We start from the raw sequence: 20,096 nt of genomic DNA on the forward strand, positions 1-20,096 counted from the left end.
TGACTTCTATATGGGGAACACTAAGATATTTTCAGCATTAGCGGAGTGTCCGTATTCCCAGCATACAAAATAAAAAGTTTGAAATGAGATTCAAATTGCAGACCAAGAAATGACTTTATCTGCTGAAGAAGAGCTTAGATAGCTGTATGTGAGTAACAATGTTTACTTCACAAGCCGTTCTACCTAACACCATCAAGGGAATAGGAAGTCATTTAAAAACTTCTCCCTTTGAGCTGCTAAGTGCTGTACTAGTTCCTTAGAGGATATGCTCTGTTCAACAATATTAAGAGGAAATTTGGCTTTATTAGTTGCTACATGTCCCTGAATTCTTCATACACAGTCTAAAGCCAGGACTGCCACAACTAGCGAAAAATGCTTTGACAACACTGTATCTCAAACTGACCCAGAACAGGTCCAGCTCCAAGTCCGAATCCAAAATTACTCCATGCTAAAATACTTACTTTTGAGAAATAGCCTACAAGGTGACAGCCCTTGACATCATTCTGTGTCAGCACATAGAAAAGAAATGGCTCCACATCATAATAGAGTGTCTTATGGTCCAGGAAGAGTTTTGCCAGCAAGCACAGGTTCTGGCAGTAAATGGTACTGACATTGCCATCAACCTTACAGAAACAGAGAACAAATGAAGTTATTACACTTATTACCATACAATTATCTGATTCGGTTGGATATCTCGATTTATTCTAACCCTCAAACTTAAAGAAAGGATTTCCAGATAATGCATAGGTGGCTCAGACGATTCTCAAAGTGGTAGGGTACACTTTGGGGCACTGATCACTCTGTTATATTAATATATCATCGTGAAGGATAAATTAAAACCCATTTATGGCTTTTAACATATTTTGAGGTTACTGATCTACTCATGAACTTAGCGCTATGACACTCAGGGCTATCATTCACTTCTTCATTCTTTATAGAGCTGAATAATTTAAGGACAAAGAGAGGGCAAGATTTTTAAGGGTATATGAAATCCACTTGATCTATATGAATGCCGTAAAGACATCAGTGTCACATTTTAAATGACACAGGAAAGCAGCAGTTATCACTCATTTTCCTAACTTACCTCAAAGACTGAAATATTGTTCTTTCTGTAAATTTCATTGGCTGGAGGATGAAACCAGCCACATTTTTTCATGTGCTGCTGGAGAATAGTTCTACTTTTCATATACTTCAGACAGAATTCACAAAGGTACAATTTAGGCAGCCTGTAAGTAAAGGTAAAGAAAATCAAAATCTATAAATACATTGTATGCTTTTGCTTATTAACTATAACAAAAAGTACTAATTCCTCAGTCCTGCTAATACAGAACTTGAGGGAAAAGAAAATGATAAAAGAGTCTCACTAACCAAACAACTTAACCAAATATCTGTTTCAGCCAAAAATATAAAATATACCTCAAGCCACCCCATTTCCTTATTCTACAATGAATACACATTTTACATATATTCAGTGTTCCACATACTGAAGTATGAAACAGTATCCAATAGAAGTGGTGAAGGTCCCATTATGTGTGTCAGCTAAAACTCTGGAGAAATACTGTACTATAAGGAACAGTTCAGCATCAGGCGGTGGGTAGGTGGGGAGTGCTAGATGAAAGTTTTGTAATTTTCTTTCCTTTCAATCTCTAAGTTCTATGAAGCCTTTCTCTGTTCAAGTCATTCACTTTGATGGGGTTGATGGTGAGCCTGCTATTATTGACTTGACTCCAATTACTCTCTCCAGCTACAGTGTTAATTACAGTTATTTTAACTAATCCCACAGCATGTGGAAGAGTAAGAATGATTTTTTATAGCGATCCCCGAAGCCACATGACTGGGTGAGAGAGGGTGTTTTGTGGTTTCAATCTTTCCCCTCTACGGTCCTATTTAAAGCTGGTCCACATTCTGAACTGACTTTTTTTCTGAAGGTTGGACAGCTTGTGGTTTAGACAGTTTGCAAAGTTTTCACCGAATAGAAAACAATATAAAGGCGAACAAATAAATTTTACTGTTTCCTACACGGTAGTCCCCTAGGTCAGGAAACAAAGAGATTTACCGTATTTGTGTTTGATAAATGTGAGGTATTATGCTGATAACAACTGTAAATAAATATCTGGAAACAAAAATAATTTAGCTACAGTGCATACAGTGTAATTTTAAACAAATTATTCTTAACAACTTTTCTGCTTATTTCTTTTCCATCTCTTTCAAGAATACATACTGCTATTTCGCAGCTCTGAATCAGATTATTTCAAAGTTCACCTCAGCACAAACTTTAACAGTTTATATTGTAATGTATGCTAAAACTACAGAACTGATGAGACCTCAAACTCAGCTTCTCCAGTTATCTACATGTTTAGTAACAATGTATTGCCAGATCACTTAGCTTGGGAGTGCTTTCTTCCCTGGGAACACAGCATCTCAACTCTGTGCATATCCATCTTGTGATACCTTTCAAAAGCATTTCTAATACTTGCAATATACAGGGATGTGAGAGAATTTACCAATTTTTTGATTAGGCCTAAACAGACCCCAAGACACTCATTTCATTATTTATCATAAACCACATACATTTAAATATTCTTTATGTGCTAAAATTCCAGTTCACCAGCCTGGGATTTCTGCACTTGCCAGAGTAACTATCACACAATTTGTAAACACCAATGACGGTGAAGACTTTGCACACTGTACCTTGAGTATTCCTGTGGGTATGGGGAGGAGTACCAGGTGTGGATTTCATACTTCCCAAACTCGATAACCGAAGGGCAACGGACTTGTGGATCGGGGGGCCCTGTCACCCCTACTTTCTGTTCAAGAAAAGATATTTTTGTAAATTAGCAAATCAAATACTTATCAGTTTCAGGAATACAGTGGTGATGGGGGGAGGGGAGGAAATATGTTTATATCCATCTAGTCTGTCTTCCTCTACATGGCTCCATAGAGAAACAGGAAGATGCTGACATCCGCTTTTAAAGCCAGCAGCAATACCACTTACTCTTTATGTACGGCACCCAATCCAGAGACGGGAGAGCTAGCAAACATCTTCATGCCAATGAGATGCATTTAACATTATCCACATTTGCTGCAGGTCACAGCCCCACATATAGCCAGCACACAACAAACACTCTTATAAATCACTCAATCTAATCTTCTTTCAGTCTAGGTGCTCCTGTGTCCCCATCACCGCAATATCTAAGCAGAGAAATAGATAACTGCTGATGGTGTTCGGACATACACATATATATATCCGGTGATAATGTATACCCACCCACACCACATGCACTGCTGTGAGTTACAACAGTGGCAAACAAATCTCTATTTAGGGTGTGGTCACTGGTTTAGGATGTTACCCAAACTCCCATTCACAGTTCCTTGTGTGAGTTTGCTGGCAAACATTCTCCAGGATATAAGCCTTGGAATCCGGGAATTGCACACCCTCTCAATTTTTTTCAGCTTCTCAGTCCATGGCCACATTACTTCAAAAGGCTTCAACACTCACATGGTTAAAATCCAAAGGTTTTCAGTGACTTTGCATTGTCACATGTCTCAGCCTGGACTGCACAGCTAATAATAAATGAGACCTCTTACCAGTAGGTTGTCAGATATTAATGTGAAGAGTGTCAGTGAAATGCCTATAAATAAATGTCTTCCAGTAGAACAAAATAGCTAAAAAGATCCTTGGCAATTGGGTTATGGCATGAGATGCTACCATCCCAAATCCAGATTTTTCCATTTAGTATAACTATCTGTTAAGAACTAATGCAGAAGGAGGGAAGCTCAGATTATTATTCATTCAGCTCCCCTAGGCATACACATTTGAACAAAATACCTCAAGATACAGAAAAGAGCAAAAGCCTCCTGTCCTAGAGTTTTATCTAAAAGCACCACATGGGTTAATCAGTAATGGAAGTACTCGGTTCATATTTCCTTCCATTCTTACCAAGGGTAAGTTTTTTCAGAGGCTGACCAAAAAAATTTCAAAAATTATAGTTTGGTATCTGTGTATGATCAAAAGCTCCACTACTTGAAAAAATGCCTTTTCCCCTCAGCTTATTGATTCCATAGGCCCTTCCCTTTTAGGAAAAGCCCTGGGGAGTTGTCCCTAATAGGAAGGGAACTAAATGAAGGAGTGACTTTACCTTCCTTTGGACAGTAAAGATTTTACTGAAAGAAAAAAAAACCTGTTCCAGCTGGATTAAAACAACCTTTGGTGCTAAAAGCTAACATTAGTGATAGGCTAGTATTTGGATCCCATGGTGAAATGAAAGTGCAATCACCCAACACATTTCAGAATGGGATATATGCAACATGAGAATTACACCTGTTGACAAAAGCTAATTTATGAAGAAAGGAGTAGGGAGCTTTTTATATCTATGTAAATCCAGTGAAGAATCTCCAACGCTTTTCTGATAAGAATCTCTATTCTTGTCTAGTTGAACATTACTGCATACTCTTCCTTCATTGCTCCTGAGAGCAACAATGCAGAGTTGGCAGTCAGTCCCAACACAATCATCCCAGGCATCGCCAGGCATATTACAAGGAAGAAGAACAAAGAGTAATGTGCACCTGTGGCAATGTCTCCTGCGTCTGTGCCCTCGCATCAGCAATCAACCTCTCCTCCAAATGAATGCCCAGTGTAAATGTGGAGACCCAACTCCAGTACAGCTGCTTGCACATTGCAGTAGACAGGAGAAAGCTCCCACCAAGAGACGTACTGAACAACTCGCAGGCTTGCTGCGGTCTGCCCCTACACTACTTCCGACTCTCACATTTACAGATTCAGTCTCTTCCCTGTGCTACTTTATTCAGCTTCTGCATTTCCGTTTGCTCAGGTGCAGCATTTAGCTCAGCTCTACACAGGCACTTGCATCAACTGCATCTCAACCACTGTTTAACCCAATCCCTGCCAAAACCAACCCACAAGCTACTTCACTTTAAAATTACACTTGCCTTCACCAGATTATTTGCAATATCAAATACATTACATCTAGTTTGTTTTTCCAAAACTTGTTCCTTTTCTGGCCAGCAAGTGTTTGAAAATGGCATCTACTTACTAAATTTCTGTCCAAATTCCTGGAAGATTAGTTTCAGATTTTCATTTACTTTTCTAAGCCAAAATTCTCTGACTGAAAAAGCTACTCATTATGGCACTTTATAAGGGGGTTGCATTTTTTGTTGTTTTTTTAAATCACCCATGTAATAGTATCAGAAACAAGCAATTTTGTACAGTGCTGCTGCATTTGTGCTGGGATCTGAAGGGTTAATGGCTCTCATATTCGTTTGGTTTATCTCACTGCTGTGGTTTAGCGCAGACTTATCACAACTCATTATTCATTAACGCTCTTTGTATATAGTGACTATATTTAGGTTGGGTTCATTCCAATTACTATGGAATAACAGAAGATAAACAGAAGCCCAAATATCTGGAGTAAGAGGAACAACCTGCATAGGAACAGTTATACTTAAGGAAAGAGCAAAACTTCTAGTTTTAGAAGGAATAGCTCATTCAAGCCTGTGAAAACTATAAAAATGGACAGAACAACACAGAGGCTCACAGCCAGATGGCGATTTTATATAGGCTAATGCAATTTTTATATAGGAAAACAGAGTTCGGAGAACTGGCAATTTCTCAAGGAGACAATATTGCAAGCACAAGTACAAACTATCCCCATGCAAAGGAAAACTAGAAAGAATAGTAAGAAGACAATATGGCTCCATTAGGAGCTTTTTAATGACCTGAAAATCAAAAGGGAATCCTGCAAAAAGTAGAAACATGGATGAACTGCTAAGGAAGAGCACAAAAGAATAGCAAAAGTATGTAGAGACAAAATCAGAAAGACTAAAGCACAAAATGATTTATACCTAAACAAGAGAGAGAAAAGGCAATATGAAGAGGTTCTTTAAATACATTAAGAGCAGGAGAAAGACAAAGGAAAGTACAGATCCTCTGCTTAACAGAGAAGGAGAGCTAATAACCTATGACATTAGGAAGGCTGAGGTGTTTACTGTCTATTTTGCTTCAGTCTTCACTAAAAACGTGAATGATGACCACATACTTAACACAATCAATATCAACAACAGGGGGAAGGAACAAAAGCCAAAGTAGGAAAACAACAGGTTAAATAATATTTAGATAAGATAAATGTATTCACTTTGGTAGGGCCTGATAAAATTCATCATAGGATACTTAAGGAACTAGCTGAAGTAATTTTAGAACTGTTCAAGAATCCATGGAGGATGGATGGCGGCTAAGAGGATGGGAGAAGGGAAAACATAGTACGTATCTTTAAAAAGGGGGACAAAGAGGACCCAGGGAATTATATAACAGTCAGCATAACTTTGATAACTGGAAAGATACTGGAACAAATTATTAAACAATCAATTTGTAAGCACCTGGAGGATAACAAGATTATAAGGAATAGCCAGCATGGACTTGGCTAGAGCAAATCATGTCAAATAAATTTAATTTCCTTCTTTGACAAGGTTACTGGCCCACTGAATAGCGAGGAAAGCAGTAGATGTGATACATCTTGATTTTAGTAAGGCTTTTGACACAGTCCCACGTGACATTCTCATAAGCAAACTAGGGAAATGTAGTCTAGATGAAATTACTATAAAGTGGGTACACAACTGGTTTAAAGACTGTACTGAAAAAGTAGTTATCAACTATTCATTGTCAAACCGGGAGGGCGTATTTAGTGGAGTCCCATCACAAGGGTAAGTCCTGGGTCCAGTATTATTCAATCTATTAATTACTGGGATAATGGAATGGAGAGTATGCTTATAACATTTTCAGATAAGATGGGAGGAGTTGCAAGCAGTTTGAAAGACAGGATTAGAATTCAAAACAACCTTGACAAATTGGAGAATTGATCTGACATCAACAAGATGAAATTCAATACAGACAAGTTCAAAGTACTTCATTTAGGAAGGAAAAAGCATATGCACAACTACAAAATGGGGAATAACTGGCATGACAGTACTACTGAAAAGGATCAGGGGGTTACAGTGAATATAAGTTAATGTGATGCAGTTGTGAAAAAGGCTAATATTTTGGGAAGCATTAAGAGGAATAAACATAAGACACAGGTAATTGTCCTGCTCTACTTCGCACTGGTGAGGCCTCAGTTGGAGTATGGGGTCCAATACCAGGCGCCACACTTTAGGAAAGATATGGACAAACTGGAGAGAGTCCAGAGGAGAGCAACAAACAGTATAAAAGGCTTAGAAAACCTGACCTATAAGGAAAGGTTAAAAAATATTAGGCATATTTATTTTTGAGAAAAGATGACTGAGGTGGACCTGATAACAGTCTATGGGTACGTTAAGGGCTGTTATAAGAGAGTGGGGATCAACTGTTCTCCATGTCCACTGAAGGTAGGACAAGAACTAATGGGCTGAATCTGCAGCGAGGGTGATTTAGGTTAGATATTAGGCAAAACTTTCTAACTGTAAGGGTAGTTAATGTCTGGAACAGGTTTCCAAAAAAGGTTGCAGAATCCCCATCGTTGGAGGGTTTTTAAGAACAGGTTGGACAAACACCTGTCAGGGGTGGTGTAGGTGCAAGGGGTTAGATTTGCTGACTTCTCAAGGTCCCTTTCAGCCCTACAGTTCTATGATTCTATCATCATCCTGGGCCAGAAATAGAGGATTTACTTAAAGAATACCATTCTAAGTAGGCTAGAGGCTCCATACAATACACTTCCTATTATTTAGACTCCAAATTGCTACTATTTAGGCAGTCTAAATATACAACAGCTCCCATCAGCCAATCCTGCTCTACTCTGACCCTTCTAACGCAACATCCTTCAAAGCTCTCCACAGCTCTATTGTTACCTACTGCTCATCTTGTTCTCCAGTACTCTTATGTTCTTGTCCTAAGACCTGTCAATTCAGTGCATTTTTAGTTTCCTCAAACATGAAACAAAAAATATAAACAAGAGATGTATGTATCAAAAGCATTTTATAATCTTTTACTGCAGCTCTCACCTTCCCTATTTTGTTTGCTGCCTCCATCTGACCTTTGTCTAACAGACTGTAAGCTACTCATGGCAAGGATCTGTCCTTTCAGTTTACCTGTAATATGCTATGCATGCCTAATGATTAAGGCTGTGAGTCTGTCACGGAGGTCACAGATTCCATGACTTTCTGGGACCTCCAGGACTGCTGCAGCGGCTGGTGTGGCTTGGGCAGCCCCTGGGCCAGATGCATGGCCACTGCTGGGGCAGTCTCGGGCCACGATCCCTGAGCTGTGGAAGGGGGCTCAGGGCTGGGTCAGTGGATTGGGGCACAGGAGGGGATGAGGGCTCCAGGTGGTGCTTATGTTGGGGGACTCCCCGGAAGCAGCGACATGTCCCTCGGCTCCTAGGCAGAGGGGTGGCTCTGTGTGCTGCCTCTGCCCACAGGTGCCATCCCCGCAGCACTCCCAGGAACCAGGGCCAATGGGACCTGTGGAGCCGGCAATCAGGGTGGGGCAATGTGCTGAGGCCCCCAGCCACACCTCCACCTCGGAGCCGTGCGGAGCCAGGTAGGGAGCCTGCCCTCCCTGCCAACCCTTCTCCATCCTCCCTCCACCCCTCCAAATAGCAGTACCCCGGGATGCTACCCTCGAGAGTACTCAAGATTTAGTCAGGCGTATATAGTACAAGTCATGGACAGGTCACGGGCTTTGAATTTTTGTTTACTGCCCGTGACCTGTTGATGACTTTTACTAAAAATACCCATGACTAAAACATAGCCTTACTAATGATGCTATAGGAATAACTGCACTACATTCAGTTACAGACAAACTGCATATATGGACAGAGATACTGAACTAATCAGATGGGGCAGGGCAGTGCCAGACAGATACAACCCCTCAAAGCACTTAAGTATAAATTTTCTATTTCCTTAAGCCCAGATCTCTGAAACTTTGCGAAGAATGATTAAGGGGACATGCAGGAAAAATACAACTAAAATGTTCACAGATATTCCACACAAAGATCATTTTGCAGAATAAAACAGACATTGCTTACATTTTTTTATATCAGTCTCTCACTCACTCTGCACGGGATCTTTCTCAGTTTGACCAAAAACACCTAAAAATATAATTGGAGAGACAAGGTGGGTGAAGTAATATCTTTTATTGGACCTACTTCTGTTGGTGAGAGGAACAAGCTTCTGAGCTTACACACAAACTTTTCTTCAGAAGCTCTAAGCATGAAAGCTTGGCTCTCTCACTAACAAAAGTTGGTCCAATAAAAGACATTATCTTATCCATCTTGTGTCTCTCATATCCTGAAACCAACATGGCTACAACTACACTACATACAACAATAAAAATGTAATGATTTTTAAGTCCAATATCTCAAAATCTTCCAAAGATAGAAGCTATGATGATCTCTCCTTTTCAATGCCAAAATATTTCAGAGTCCTGCATTGCAAGATCTGAAATATCAGATTTTATCAAAAATGTGGTCACTGGACTACAGCTGAAACCTGATCACGTTGGGCTTCAGGCAGAGGCTTTTTTGTTTTGTACTGTTTTGTGTGGGTGTTTTGTTTATTTGTTTGTTTCGGGGGGGAGTGTTTGAGTGGAAGGGAGGATTTCCTTATTTGAGGAAGAGAACATTTACCTCGCAGATGATTGCTTTTTTTTTTTTTTTTTTTCCCAATGATTGCTGGATCATAGAACGTTAGAATAAGTCTCAGGGGGTGTGTATTAGTGACTGGACAGAGGGCATGTAAGATGGTCAAAGGTGAATGATAAACAATAGTATAATTATAACATACATTATTTTAGAACATAAACCTCTTCTTCTCATGAATTTTTTGTGGTTTGTGAAGCGAATCAGCCACAGCTTTCATCCTCCTTGAATCAACTACTCATTACTATACATTCTCTCAGAAAGGGGGATGGGGCAATTAGCTTCTCTGACAGACTGATTCAGCAGTAGGTGTTCTTTTTCTCTATGTTTCTATTTGTAGCACAGGTTTAAGATTTCCCAGACACTAATAATTTGACTTTACCTGCAGTGCTTGCTCCTGAATATCTCGGAACAACTCCATATCTTTTTCAGTCATGACATCCTGGCTCCCAAGAAGCCGCTCCTCATTTTCCTGTTTTCCATCCCAGCCATCCTGATTGTCTGTGAATAAGAGAGAAATTTCTCACTGATCATTAGCAAAGCTATAAGTGCATTCTTTTCCTCTAGTAAGAAGAGACTCAACTGCATTTAGGCTATGTCTACACTAGCACTTTTGTCAGTAAAACTTATGTTGCTCAGGGGTGTGAAAAAAAGACACCCCTGACAACATAAGTTACACTGACAGAAGCACTGACTTGGACAGAGCTAAGCTGGCAGGAGACGCTCTCCCGCTGATATAGTTACCGCCGCTTGCTGGGGGGTGGTTTAATTATGCTGACCAAAGAGCTCTCTCTGGTTGGCTTAGGGTGGCTACACGGGAGACCTTACAGTGATGCAGCTGCAGTGGTACAGCTGTGCTGCTGTAAGGTTTCTAGTGTAGACATAGCCTTAGTGTCTTTGCCATGTTTCTGATGGGTATGTTTTTGTTTGAGACCATACTTTCCCCCCCATGACTGTTCTGTGAATTTTGCTTAATTTTACTGTGACAAAACTGTATCCATATTAATAATTATTGCTAAAGAGAGATTTCCTGCATGGCATTGCTGAATATTATCTACTGGTTGTACAAGGGTAGTTAAAGTAATCAATGACTAAGTGATTAATCATCTTATTGGTTTCGGGTGCTTTGGAAAAGGGGATATTACTTGACATATAATACAGGAAATTACACAAGACTGAAAAAAGCATAAAAACGATCACTTGATTTGCAATCCAGACTGCATTCTTTAGCTGAAAAAAATGCTTGAAACTTGGAGACAGAGTGAGGGGAGTTAATGCCCTCCACAGTGCCATCTAGTGGCATGTAATAATGTGTCCAGGACTGCTCAAAGCTGAAGTTCCATCTTATATTTAGCTGTGACATGGAGTACACTTCCCAAACCCGAAGAAGAGCTCTGTGTAAGCTCAAAAGCTGTCTCTCTCACCAACAGAAACTAGTCCAATAAAAGATATTACCTCATCCACTTTGTCACTCTATTATGACATCAAATTGATTTTTGAACAATAATCTGTTACTCTCTAGATCAAATTTCCACCATCTACCAGCTCTTATCTGTTCAATATCTTTTACCTCAGAGAACCCTTTCCTGGCTTAAAAGAGGCTGCCTTCACTGGCAAGGGGACAGATCCTTTACCTGTGGGCCAGTCTGAAGTGCTAGATCTTCTGGTGCCCTTTTTCCTGATCCTATATTGCTGAGAATAGTCCACCATTTCCCCACGAGCTTTCCGCCCATCAGGGGAGGGGGTAAAGAATTTGGTAAGGCCATCAATGAGCCCTTTGGTTTTCTTGTTAAATTTCAAGGTGGTGCTGCCATCTCTGCAAAAGTCCAGGGCATCGATCCGTTCCAGGTATTCTCCTTCTGCTGACGACGCTGACTGGATGGATAGAGTGATCTTCCGCTTCCGGCCCCGATCAGGGCCAGTTCGAACTTTACTGAAGGGGCCTTTTGATCTAAAGAATCAGTAGGTGAAAAAAGGGCTAGTCAGTAGATGTGGCAGAGAGAAAGAGATTTAGGTAAGGTAATAAACTGGTTTAACATCTATGTACCATGCCAATCACCATGGTATATAGACATCAACTGCATAATTCTAAGTGGTAATCACAGCCCTGTTTACTGCATGACAGTCTGGGCCTAAGTTCCACAGCAAAATTCCCAGACTATTCCTGCTTACTGGAAATTCTCTAGCAGATTCATTTAAATATAAAAATGTAGGTTTTTACTGAATGAAAAATGAAATTGAATTATACAATCTGTACAGCAGCCACAGTATTAGTAATGTTCATGTTAAAGTCAGTTTATTTATGCTGTCCCCACATCTTCCTTTTTTGACTGCCAAAGATTTTATACTGCCAGTACAACTGCATTGTAGAAACCATCAGGAAGAAGCTGAAGGTGCTGACAGCTGAGCAAACAATTAAGGACTGTGGGATATGCACATTCGCTGGCTGCAGGGCCGGCTCTAGGTTTTTTGCTGCCCCAAGCAAAATAAAATTTGGCTATCCCCACCCCAGCCCTGGGCTCCCCCCGAACCTCCCTGCTGCCCCAGCCCTGGGCGTTCCCCTCGTCACCTGCACCCCCTGCTGCCCCAGCTCTGGGCCTCCCCCTTCCCGCACCCCCCTGCCGCCCCAGCTGTGGGCTCTCTCCCCCCTCCCCGGCACCCCAGGCCTTGGCTCACACACACCCCATGCTGCACCAGCTTTGGGCACCCTTCTTCCGCCCCCACCAGTACCCCCCGCCCCATCCCCTGCCGCCCCAGCCCTGGGTCACTGGTGACTTGCTCCCAGGGTGGATCATTCAGCAGGAATTTTGGATGTGCACAGAACACAGATAGGATTGGTTCCCATATGGTTACAGAACTGCAGTAAAGTTGAACAATTTCCAGTTTGTGTGATTGGAGGCTATCTGGATGCATATTATAAGACTGTCCTCCATACATGAGGAAAAGTCAAGGTGCCTTTATTATTCTTTTGTTCCACTCTTTGTTTCTATGGGGAATTTGCCAATGCAATATCACTGTCTTCTTTTAAACAACTTAAAAAAAAAAAAAAAGCAATGACTGTTGAGAATAGCAATTCCAGTCCTAAAAACCACTGAGAAGCATTTCTTGCTCAATTTTATCTACTTTTTCTACAGCAAATTACAGTGGATCAGTATATTTGATTTGGGAGAAATGAAGTAACAGCTGTCCAAATTGACCTTGAGCACTCCTGAATCCTGAGGTGTTCAAATCTGGAAGGCAGGTGCTAGATTCCCTTTCTGAATATTAGCTAAATCTGGAAAGGAAAAGTCAATATCTGCTTCCAGGGCACAGAAGTGGAAATCCTCCTACGTGCCTGGTACTGTATCTGAAACTGCCCAGGTCCACAGCCTCCTCACCCCGCTTACTTTTCATTTTAAATTCGAGTGGGATCCATGTACCTCCCTTGCTAGGCTTCAGATAAAGAGAGGCACTGCCCATTTAGTCCACCCAATTCCTTCTTTGGGGGCTGCAAGGTGAGATCACACCAGTATCCCTAATCCAGTCTGGGGATGTCTTCTGAAGGGGATATCTGGGCCAAAGCCTTCTACTCCCTGGGCACACCTGTTCCCCATTCACAGTGCCATCCCGCAGTGAGCTCGAGCTGCAGCATGAGGTTTCAGCTATCATACTTCCTCCCATTTCCTCTTGGTAGTGGCCAAGGGACTGCTGGGAAATGTAGTTCTTTCCCTGCTCCAGGGCTGGCTTTATAGGCAGGGAGCCAACCAAGGAACTACAGCTCCCAGGGCCTCCGTTGGTTCTCAGCTCCCATGCTCAATCCCTGCTAGCTGCCGCCCCTGCAAATGGGCTGCCCCAAGCAGCTGCTTGCTTTGCTGGTGCCCAGAGCAGCCCCTGGCTGGCTGTTTCTGCTAAAACAATCACTAGTGAAACAATTAAGAGTGTTGAGATTTAAACTGTCATCTTTTAGGTTTTAGACTTAAAAACCCATTGAAATGGATAAGGCAGTTTATGCTTCTCAGAGCTATTGCTTTAGAATGTCCGTTGACTCAGGCAGACATCAATGAAACAACTGCTATTTTCTTCACAGGTTTACTTTGCAACCTAAAGTTATGTCTACACAGCAAAGAAAAACTCGTGGCTGGCCTGTGCCAGCCAACTCAGGCTCATGAGACTCTGGCTGCAGGGCTACTTCATTACCCCTCTCCCCGTCCAAGGTCCCAGAATCTGGGCTCCAGCCCAAGCCTGGAAGCCTACACAGTTATGAAACATCCCTGCAGCCCTAGCCAGAGGTGGTTGGCATGGGTCAGCCTCAGGTTTTTCTTTGCTGTGTGGACATACCCATAGGGACTAGAAACATGTTTTTTTAAATGCAAGCTTGATATCTGAATTTTGCATCTAAGTCTGCAGTCATGAAATTGTGAAATACATGACCTGCCTTTCTTGTACTCTATTAGGTTTTAGAGTGGTCTCATCTAAGCCTATTATGTTGTAGGACTCCCCACTACAATGAAGGAACAAAAGAGAATGCTCCCTCCATTGACCTAAGCATCAGTGCCCCTTTAAGACTCTCACAAAATATCACCTCAATGGGTTGCTCATATTCAGCCGCTTCTGTTTCAGATTTCTGATTAATTGTGGCAATATATGTAACCTACAACTTTTCTAACTTCCAGCAATATTTCCAGAGGACTATAGAGTGCAGCTAGTCTATGTTGATAGGAGCAGAGCCATGCTGCAATAGAGTCCTGCTGTAAACCAGCAAAGCTAGTCTGAAGTAACAATCTAAATACTTTAAATCTAAACATCTAGTTATGGCAAAGGGAGAAAGAACTGAACAAATGCCCCAATGCTCCTTGACTGTACACAGTAGTCTGAGAAATTAAATTCTATGTAAAAGAGTTAATATTAGAACTGTGGAAAAATTATGTACTAAGAGTATGCCTACACTTAAAATGTTACCGTGGCACAATTGCTTCGGATGGGAGGGATTCTCTTGTCGGCAGGTGAGAGGTTGTAGCTAGTTTGACAGAAGAATTCTTTCATCAATTTAGCGCAGGGGTTAGGTTAGAATAACTACATCTCTCAGGGGTATGGATTTTTCACACCCCTGAGACATAGCTATACCAATATAAGTTTCTAGTGTAGACCAGGGCTAAGAGATAGTCACCCTAGGTAGGACACAAAGCCCCCCACAGAAGGCCCATTTATTCCCCCTCTCCTGCCCTCACTTTCCTTTTCTCCTTAAAGCAACTTACGTTGTGTTTTGGTTCTTTAACCTGTTTTTGGGACGTCCTATTGGGTTGGCATAGCGTCGTTTTATCTGTGCTGCCTTCTTGTGTAGAAGTTTTCTTCCTTTCTTCCGTGGCCGGCATATCTGACATATCCACATACCTGGAAGACACACAGCCTCATCACAGGATGGAGGAAAAAATAGAGGCAAGAAAGAGTACAGGTCCCTTCCAGCTGGAATGAAGAACCATCTGACAGACCCCCATTACTACAAGATTGAAATAAAACTACCTTTCTGTCCTAGCAACTAAACTCAAATCATGCCTTGGTGGAAGCACTCACTCCAGAAAGGCTCTATAGTTAAGTTTTTAAGCATGCTTCCTGCAAGTATAGAGGAGCCCAGGCATCAGATTATCAGAAGAATAGTACAGAAGGACATCCATTTAATGAGTTCCTACTGTACTTAAGGATAGTGCCTCCAAACGAGGTGGAGACATCACCACACCACATGGGAAGACTTCGACATAGACTTCCCTTATACATGGCTTTTGAGGTATGAGAAGAACAGAATAAATTGAGCTTATGCTCCAGGAGCTACTAACTACACAAACAGAAATATCTCCTGCCACTTTAAAGACTGCATATCGGTTTCTTTCTTCTACACAAAGCTGCTCTCTCACCCAAAGAAGCTGATAATGAAAATCTGCTACCATAACCTCCATCCTCTCAGACCTCTGAAAACTTTTAAACCCGGAATTTAACATTTTGATTCTTTCTATTGAAAGCAGGAGAGGAAGAGAATAAAGGATACGCATCTGCAGGTTACATGAAATACAGGGTCTCCTCACGCTATGGCTTTAAGTACCTGAAAAGTGGTGCAATGAGGGAGATAAAGATGGGTAAGGACGAGAGGGGAATTCTCTTATTTTCTGATATGCCAATAGTTTCAATTCACCTCTCCCCCAACATCTCTTTTAATTCCTCCATTTGTTACACAGAGTCCTCACCTTTCGGCATCCTGGTGAGAGGTGGGTCACAGCACTCCATGTGAAAACCTCGGTCACATGAATCACAAAATAGCATATTATCCTGTGGAAGAGACAGACAGCTCTGGTTAGCTTCACACCAGAGGACTGCACCAGGTCCAGCTCTCAGTTACCACTGATCCCAGACAGGCTATGTCAAGTTCCCAACCATAAATGTACACAGTACTGGTTAGTTTGGAGTCTCACTAGGTAACCAAAGATAAGCCAAGCAGAAGCTGTAAATGTTTGGTTCCAGAAGTACTCACTGCATTTTTGCCCTGATCTCGACAGGAGCTGCAAGTTTTGCACTCAATGCACTGCCATCGTAAGGCCTTCACTCGAACTGTTAGCTCTGGAGAGAACTTCAAACAGGACGGATGACCTATGAAAAAAGGATAGATAACCCCAAGGAAGCAATTCTGCTGCTGTCACTGCTCTGGACATACACAGAGGAGGTCTAATTAGTCATATCTTTCACATACAGTTTCAGATACCCAGAAGCTCCTTCTATTTCAATACAGATCTCACCAGAACTTGGTACTCCAGCTCATACATACTTACAGCTCAAAATCAGACACATTGCAAGAAGTTTGGCAGCCCCATTCCTAGTTGAATACATTTGGACGTAACTGAAGAAATTTTTGTGCACTGATTTACTCTCTCATAGAGACAAATAAAGATCTTTTTTAAAGCTAAATTGTCCTTTGTATATCATTTTGAGCAGATGACTCTCATGTGAGGTTTCTGTCTAGAGTGAACTTCTAACTTGATATTTTTTTGTAGTCGTTTGTAACTAAGTTTAGATCAGAGTCAGACTGCAGGCACTTTATAACTACATAACAAAAAGGCTGTCCCTACTGCCAACAATTTACAATCTAAGTACAGGACAAGGTACAACAGATGGATACAAAGAGAAAGGGAGCACAAGGAAACAATGAGACAGTAATGGTTGCTAAGTTAAGCAGTGGTCACAGTACATCAGCTACCTAGCCACTGTCAAGTTTTTTTGCAGGCATCATGGCAGAACAGTTTTAAGGAGGGATTGGCAAGGGGACAATGAGGTGGCTTTGTAGATGTTTATTGGGAAGTTCTCCCAGGCATATGGCGCAGCATGAAAGAAAAATTTTCAAATAAGCATAGCTGGGTTAACAAATGGACAATGAATGCTGGCATCATTGGTGGTAGAGGAAATAGATTATAGGCGGTGAAGTGAAGATAAGTAGTTTACATTTGATGTGGTGTAGAGAAGAAATGCAGTGAGTCTGAAAATTGATGTTTGCAGCAAGCGTTCTGAATGGATATATATGAGGCAAGATAGGATTAGTCAAACTCAGAGAGGAGGAGGTTGCAATAGACAAGATACAAGATGAGAAGAACTTGGATAAGAATTTTTATTGTGTGGATGGAGAAGAAAGGCTGGATCTTAGAGAAGTTATGCAAGAAAAAGTGGCAAGATTTAGAGTGGGTCAATGAGAAAGCTGATCCAGTGCTGCAGGTAAAATGAGGTGAGGGCAAGGAGATGAGCAGCTAAAGGATCAAGTGAGTCATCAACATGGAACAAAGGCACAGAGGATGACTGTGGGATACTAAGATGAGAGACAGAGACAGATTTTGGAGAAGTCCTACAGCATGTGTTATATAGGAGGTTGGACCAGATGATCACAATGGTCCCTTCTGGTCCTGGAATTGATGAAGAGACCACGGTGATCATTTAGGCAGACTTCCTGTGTAACACTGGCCATAGAACTTCCCCAAAATAATTCCCAGAGCAGATTTAAAAAAAAAAAATCCAGGTCTTGATTTAAAAATTGCCAGTGATGGAGAATCCACCATGAGTCTTGGTAAATTGTTCCACTGGTTAATTACTCTCATTGTTAAAAATTTATACCTTCAGGAGGTCTTGGATAAGTGTGGTATAAATGCCTCAGTTAGCAAAGCACTTAAGTACCTACTTAAATGCCGAAGTGCTTTGCTGAACTGGGGTCAAAGAGATGATAAAATTGGCCATACAGAAGACAGCTTTCTAAAAAGTTTACTAAGGGCTTATTGAACTAGTTATGTGGCAGTTGAATGCAACTGTCCCCCAAACTGAAGGAGCATAAAGATCAGCTAGCCAAACCCTATTGTTCCCCATCCAGGACAGTTATGTGGGGACATACTAGATTAGAGGTTCTCAGGACAAAATTTTTGGTGGCCTCAGAATACGAATACTCTCACACTTTTTCCTAAAATACTTAATTAGCTTTAAGGAAACCCAAATAAATATGTACAAATTATAATGATCTGGATATGTATATATTTACTGATAGCTAGTAAGTCTGTTGTGAAAAGTGATCTTAACAAACATACAGGTATTACTTTTCACAGCAAACTTACTCAGCCCTGGCAAGCCTGGAGACAAATTAATCCCTGGATGGGAGGGTCGGGGGAGGCAATGGGGGCCAGGGGAGATGGGGGTTGACGGAGGTAGCAGGGGGCTGGAGCCTGAAGCCACGTATCCAGAGCCTGCCACTGTGCCACCCCAAGGCTGAAGCCCAAAGTCTAAGCCCCAACACCCCTGGGAAGGCAGGGAAAACACTGGCTGCCTGCTTCTACAGCGTTGTGCCCCAGGTGACTCCAGAGGGGGGCAGGGCCCAATCCCTACTGGTAGCCCCAGCAATCAACACCAAAGTGGTGCATCCAGGAACAACAGGGAGGGGAAGGGGGTGCGACTTTGCCCTCCCTCCCTCCCATCCCCACCTCCCCATCACAGTCCAGGAGGCTGTGGCCACAAGAAAGGCCCCTGGTGGCTGCATTTGAGAGTTATAGTTGTTTCCAGGAGCGCTGTAAATGGTCACCTACCACTGTTGCCACAATCAGCACACGAGATGAGCTCCTCAGGTTTTTTCTCACGATTCTGTTCTTTTGTACCAAGGCAGAAACTGCAGATTGGGATTGGTTCAGCAACCGGCTGTAAGGGAAAGCAGAGATCGAAGTGCTCAATAATTGATCAATCTATAATCCGTTGAACAAATTTTCAACTAATTATACAACACAGAATTATATTCAACTTAGCGCTAACCTCATGATACAATATACACTGTATGGATGCGTCTGGGAATTGTAGCTTTAAGAGCAAATTAACATACATATAAAAACTATTAGAAAACTGTATCAAGAGAACATTAAGGTTGCAGGTTAAGCACTCAACCTTAATTTTGGCATTTCCCAACTTTAATTCTGTACTTTCAGTATGATCCCCTTTGTACATCTGCATTATGGTACAGTTTTTAATTACACGATGACACACTAAGTGCTCCAATATATTATACAATCTTAGATGTTAATCACATCTACTACAGGATGCAACTTTATGCCAGAAAGAGATGCACAGATCTCATTTATATACAAGATGCTTCAATGTGGCTGGACCAATCAAACAGTGGTCTAATTGCAAGCTAAAGACTGATTTTATGTAGCAGTAATACAACCTGGAGGATTCAGTTGCTATGTCACTTCTCTCTACCAGAGCAGACTTCAGCGCACACCACACCCCAGACAGAGACGGAGCAGTGTTTTCCACAGTGTCCACAAGATGGAAGCACTCAAGACAAATGTTGTAGAAAATTACTACAGTGTGTATCTTGGGGCTAGATGCTAACTGCAAAGCAGGACCTGGAAAGGAATGACTACTTGGGGAAAAAAAACAACAAAAAAAGCATGGATAAGATCAGAAGTTTTAACCCGCACCCTCAGGTTAAGGAGATTTTAAGAATAACCTACTGATACATCTCCAAGTGCCTATCCCACTGGTTCTGTATCTAATTACATCCCTGGGAAGAATTAGCTAAGGGATTCCCTTCCATTTCCAGTTAGAATTCTGGCTAAGGACTTGGCTACACTGGAGAGTTGCAGCGCTGGTGGTGGGTTTACAGCACTGCAACTTACTCACCGTCCATACTTGCAAGGCACATACAGCACTGCATCTCCCTGACTGCAGCGCTGGCTGTACTCCTGCTCTGCCCGGGGTATAAGGATTGCAGCGCTGGTGATGCAGCGCTGCTTCGCAACTGTGGCCACCAAAAGCGCTGTAATTGGCCTCCGAGGTATTCAGAGGTATCCCAGAATGCCTGTTCAGCCACTCTGCTGTTTTGTTGTGAACTCAAGGCTCCCGGAGCTGCTTATCTAAAAAACAAACACAGCTCGTTTGCTCGAGCAGAGGCAGGCAGGGGAATTCCTTTGGAATGTTCACAGTTTG

The 20,096-nt window shown here is 41.8% G+C and overlaps 1 protein-coding gene across 2 annotated transcripts in view; it reads right to left on the reverse strand.

The window, feature by feature from the left end:
• KAT6A (lysine acetyltransferase 6A) overlaps positions 1 to 20,096 on the reverse strand; it is a 78,497-nt gene that overhangs the window by 24,178 nt on the left and 34,223 nt on the right. For both annotated transcript variants that reach the window (XM_050939812.1, XM_050939811.1), the window contains 9 exons: positions 18,701 to 18,809; positions 16,126 to 16,241; positions 15,842 to 15,923; positions 14,861 to 14,996; positions 11,261 to 11,577; positions 10,009 to 10,127; positions 2,692 to 2,807; positions 1,085 to 1,226; positions 462 to 623 (listed from right to left, as the gene is read on the reverse strand). In XM_050939812.1, the coding sequence (XP_050795769.1) occupies positions 462 to 623; positions 1,085 to 1,226; positions 2,692 to 2,807; positions 10,009 to 10,127; positions 11,261 to 11,577; positions 14,861 to 14,996; positions 15,842 to 15,923; positions 16,126 to 16,241; positions 18,701 to 18,809 (1,299 nt within the window). The remainder of the gene's footprint in view (positions 1 to 461; positions 624 to 1,084; positions 1,227 to 2,691; positions 2,808 to 10,008; positions 10,128 to 11,260; positions 11,578 to 14,860; positions 14,997 to 15,841; positions 15,924 to 16,125; positions 16,242 to 18,700; positions 18,810 to 20,096) is intronic.

Source organism: Gopherus flavomarginatus, chromosome 2 (genome assembly GCF_025201925.1).
Source record: "Gopherus flavomarginatus isolate rGopFla2 chromosome 2, rGopFla2.mat.asm, whole genome shotgun sequence".
Lineage (NCBI taxonomy): Eukaryota > Metazoa > Chordata > Testudines > Testudinidae > Gopherus > Gopherus flavomarginatus.